The 5,000-nt window shown below is 35.8% G+C and overlaps 1 protein-coding gene across 1 annotated transcript in view; it reads left to right on the plus strand.

Annotated features, from left to right (window-relative positions):
• The window catches only part of LOC123514172 (uncharacterized protein DDB_G0271670-like), an 87,136-nt gene that overhangs the window by 29,451 nt on the left and 52,685 nt on the right, over window positions 1-5,000 (plus strand). The window contains exon 2 of the mRNA XM_045271822.1: window positions 3,573-3,748. Within this exon, the coding sequence (XP_045127757.1) occupies window positions 3,573-3,748 (176 nt within the window). The remainder of the gene's footprint in view (window positions 1-3,572; window positions 3,749-5,000) is intronic.

Here is a 5,000-nt window from a genome sequence, read left to right on the forward strand (position 1 = left end):
CCCTATCCACTCCTTATTCCCTAATGGTAAACCCTGGAATTCAACCGTTCCGACCCCAACCCCAACTTAAATCTTTCAAAAGGGAGTGCAAGGACCCCTTAACTTCTGGATCCTTTTAATTTTGTTTTTCTTTCAAAACCTTTTTTTCAAGGGCCTCAAAACTAATTTTTTTCCAACACTTTGGCCATCCCTTGAAATATTTTTTTCAAACCTTTTTTCCCTTCCTCCCTTTAATTAAAAAAAATTTATCCTTATAAAAATTAAATTAAAATTTAATTTATTTCTAAATATTAAAATTATTTATTTTTATTTTTTTTATTTTTTAACCTTATTTATATATTTATTCTATAAAATTTATAAAAATAATTAAATTTTCCTTATAATTTTTTAACTATTTTATTTTTAATAACCCCAATTTCATTTTAATCTTTTTACCCTTTTTATTTTTTTTAACTTCTAACTATCCTTCCCCTTTCCCAAAAAAAACCCACCCCACCCAACCCAACCCAAAACAAAAAAAACCAAAAAACTTATTTAAACCCACACAAAACCAACCCACCCACCACCCCAAAAAAAACCCAAAAAAATTAAACATTTATTAATATTTTTAATTTTTTTTTTTTTTTTATTTTTTTAAATAATTAAATTTTTTCCCTTCCATCCCAATTAAAAAAAAATATATATAATATATATATATATATATATATATATATATATATATATATATATATATATATATAAATATATATATATATATAAATATTTATAAAAAATATATATATATATATTATATATAAATATATATTTTTTATATATATTATTAATATATATATAAATAATATAAAAAAAAAAAAAAAAAAAAAAAAAAAAAAAAAAAAAAAAAAAAAAAAAAAAAAACAAATATTATTTAACTTACTTTAAATAATTTTTTAACATTAAAAAATTTTAAATTTTTTATATAAATATAAAAGAAAATATAAAAATTTTTTTTTTTTTTATTATAAATTATATTCTATTATTATTAAAATTTAAAAAATAATTAATTAAAAAAAAAATAATAAAATATTATTTTAATCAAAATTTTAATTTATTAAAATAATTTATTTTTTTTAAAAATATTAAATATTTAAATTATTTTTTAACCAAACCCAAATTATATTATTTATATTTAAATAAATTTTATTAATTTTACTTAATAAAAAACTTTTTATAATTTATTAACAAAAAAAATAATTTAAATATACATTTATTTTATTAATTAAAATATACAAAATTAATTTTTATTAAAAAAAAAAAAAAAAAAAAAAAAAAAAAAAAAAAAAAAAAAAAAAAAAAAGGAGAAAAAAAAAAAAAAAAAACACACAACCTGGGATTAATGTTGAACCAAAATTTTATCCAAAAAAATTGGTTGCCCGTTCAAAATAGCTGGTAACAAGGAATAAGTTGAAATTGGGTTTAAGTTTCATAGGGATTTTGTTCTGAAACCAAAATGTTTCCAAAGAGGGAATTTGAAAAAAAAAATCTTGTTTTTAACGTTCCCATTGAATAAAAGGACCTTATTTTGAAAAACATTTCGGAATTGAAATAAACCAAGAAAAAATTAAGAAACAAAATAGAAAATTTTATAAAATAAATGGACAAAAAATCTTTAGAATTTAATTAAAGAATGAAAAAAATAAAAAAATTTTAAATGATTGGGGGGGGGGGGGAAAGAAGGGGGAGAGAGAGAGAGAGAAAAAGAGAGAGAGAGAGAGAGAAGAAGAAAGGAGAGAAAAAAGAAAAAAATTGAAAAAATTTTGGGGAAAGTCTCTTCCAACAAAATTAGCAAATTGAGGAATTTCCAACTAACGCTGGATTAAAAATTTATAGGTTTCCCATTTGGGGTTCCTATTTGCCTTTAAAAGGTTTTTTCAGTTTAAAACAATCTTTTTTTGGCATCAAATTCAAGTTTATTTTCCCAAATTTTTGGTTTCCGGTTTCCCGCAAATAAAATAAATGTTATTTATTTAAACTTTTTAATTAATTAAGGTTGGATTTCTTTTAAATTTAAATTTTTGTCTATTTATCCTTAGATGAAATTATTTCTAAAATTTGTGTGTGTGTGTGTGTGTGTGTGTGTGTGTGTGTGTGTGTTGTTTGTGTTTTCTGTTTGACCTGCAGTTCCACGACAGCCACAGTTACCTACGGAATGAGCTCAGAGCTCATTATTTGATCTTGGATAGCCAACCAAAACACAACAAGGTCACAAATTCGATTTACATTGTACCTACTCACTTAGCTGAACACTACAGTGAAAGGAGAACAAAAATCTATAATCGAAGGTCCCTGGGGAAAGGAAAGAGCTAATTTTTTGTGTGTGTGTTTAAAAAAAAAGACATTTATAAGCTAAAACATTTATCTTTTTCATATAAGATTGGATGAAGTAAAAAGAGATTGAAATTATAATACATAAAAAAAGCAAAAGATAAGAGAGAGAGAGAGAGAGAGAGAGAGAGAGAGAGAGAGAGAGAGAGAGAGAGAGAGAGAGAGAGAGAGAGAGAGAGAGAGAGAGAGAGAGAGAGAGAATTGGCTATAAATTAAATATCCATGTGTGTAATTCACCTCGGTCGTCTGCTGGTCACCCAGCCAGTCTTCCCCATTACGGAGCGGGCTCAGAGCTCATAGACCGATCTTCGGGTAGGACTGAGACCACAACACACTCCACACACCGGGAAAGCGAGGCCACAACCCCTCGAGTTACATCCCGTACCTATTTACTGCTAGGTGAACAGGGACCACACATTAAGAGGCTTGCCCATTTGCCTCGCCGCCTCCGGGACTCGAACCCGGACCCTCTCGAGTGTGAGTCGAGCGTGCTTGTGTGTGTGTGTGTGTGTGTGTGTACACCCAAATATCTCCACCCGGCCGGGGAATCGAACTGCGGTCCTCTGGCTTGTGAAGCCAGCGCTCTAACCACTGAGCTACCAAACCACACTGACATTTATCCAAGTCTCTAACTGTGCATTTATCTTTCATAACGAAGTTAGCGATAGAAGCTGAAAAGAGAGAGTTGCATTTATCCAAGAAAAGCAGCTAACTTTAAGATTTATCTTTTCAGAGACGTAGAGAGAGAGAGAAGAGAGAGAGAGAGAGAGAGAGAGCAAATTAGAATAGAGAACAGAAAGAGAGAGAGAAAGAGAGAGAGAGAGAGAGAGAGAGAGAGAGAGAGAGAGAGAGAGAGAGAGAGAGAGAGAGAGAGAGAGAGAGAGAGAGAGAGAGAGAGAGAGAGAGAGAGAGAGAGAGAGAGAGAGAGAGAGAGAGAGAGAGAGAGAGAGAGAGAGAGAGAGAGAGAGAGAGAGAGAGAGAGAGAGAGAGAGAGAGAGAGAGAGAGAGAGAGAGAGAGAGAGAGAGAGAGAGAGAGAGAGAGAGAGAGAGAGAGAGAGAGAGAGAGAGAGAGAGAGAGAGAGAGAGAGAGAGAGAGAGAGAGAGAGAGAGAGAGAGAGAGAGAGAGAGAGAGAGAGAGAGAGAGAGAGAGAGAGAGAGAGAAGTTCCTGGCTATCACCTAACCCTCGTCTAACCCTCACTCTCCACAGTCAAGCCAGAGGTACGGGTGCAGCGGCCGCAGGAGTGGGTTACCTTAGGGTCCAGCGTCAACCTCTCCTGCGTGGTGGACGGCTACCCGGAACCGCACGTCCAGTGGCTTAAGAGGAACAACGAAGTCCTCTCCTCAGGACCCTTCGTCTACCACCTGCCACACAAGTTACTCCGGGTCTGTCTGTTTGTCTGTCTATCTGTTCGGGGAGGCATGGCACTGTAAACACCACGCAGTCACCATACCTAACCCATACCTTGATTCTCCTGTTCATCTTCCTCTACCACCTGCTAAACCTGCTCCTCGTGGTCTGTCTACTCACTGAAGCATTGTACTGTAAATACAACACAGCTACGACTACCGGCACACCCAAATTCACACCTAACCTCACCATGCTTCCTGTACTTCTCATCCTCCTCCTCTTCCTCCTCCTCCTCTACCACCTGCTAAGCCAGCTTCTCAAGGTCTGTGTATCATTGAGGCACTACAGTGTAAATATCACGTAGCCGCGGCCACACCTAACTTCACCATCCACTTGAGCCTCTTCCTTCGCTTCACGTCTTCATCCTTTCCTGTAATCTCCGTCTGCTTACTCCCCCCACCAGCTTGTCACCTGTCGCTAGCACCTGTACCGCCCTCACCTTGATGGAGCCGCTCCCAGACACTTCATTAGTCGAGTGTAAACACCCGGGAGCGAGTCTCTCTCTCTCTCTCTCTCTCTCTCTCTCTCTGTGTGTGTGTGTGTGTGTGTGTGTGTGTGTGTGTGTGTGTGTGTGTGTGTCTGTGTGTGTGTGTGTGTGTGTGTGTGTCTGCGTGTGTGTCTGTGTAATTCATTTCGGTCGCCTGCTGGTGACCCAGCCAGTCTTCCCCATTACGGAGCGAGCTCAGAGTTCATAGACCGATCTTCGGGTAGGACTGAGACCACAACACACTCCACACACCGGGAAAGCAAGGCCACATCCTCTCGAGTTACATCCCGTACCTATTTTTCTGCTAGGTGAACAGGGGCCACACATTAAGAGGTTTGCCCATTTGCCTCGTCGCTTACCGGGACTCGAACCCGGTCCTCTCGATTGTGAGTCGAAAGTGTTAACCACTACAATACACTACGCGGTGTGTGTGTGTGTGTGTGTGTGTGTGTGTGTGTGTGTGTGTGTGTGTGTGTGTGTGTGTGTGTGTGTGTGTGTGTTTGAAAGCATTATGATGAAATAAAAATATAGAAAGGGAATCGAGGAAGAGAACCGGTGGTGAATGAAATTGAAGACAGAAAGTACTGAAAAAATAATAAACGATAAATAAAAGACTTAGTTAAGACGTCATCACCTAAAAAAAAATGTGACATCAAAGCACCTTGAATGACGATGCAAACTTTATCCTCGACCTTTTCCCCCACCTTTTTAATTTAGGGCTCGCTAAGGAGGGAAGGAAG

This window comes from Portunus trituberculatus, chromosome 37 (assembly GCF_017591435.1).
Source record: "Portunus trituberculatus isolate SZX2019 chromosome 37, ASM1759143v1, whole genome shotgun sequence".
Taxonomy (NCBI): domain Eukaryota; kingdom Metazoa; phylum Arthropoda; class Malacostraca; order Decapoda; family Portunidae; genus Portunus; species Portunus trituberculatus.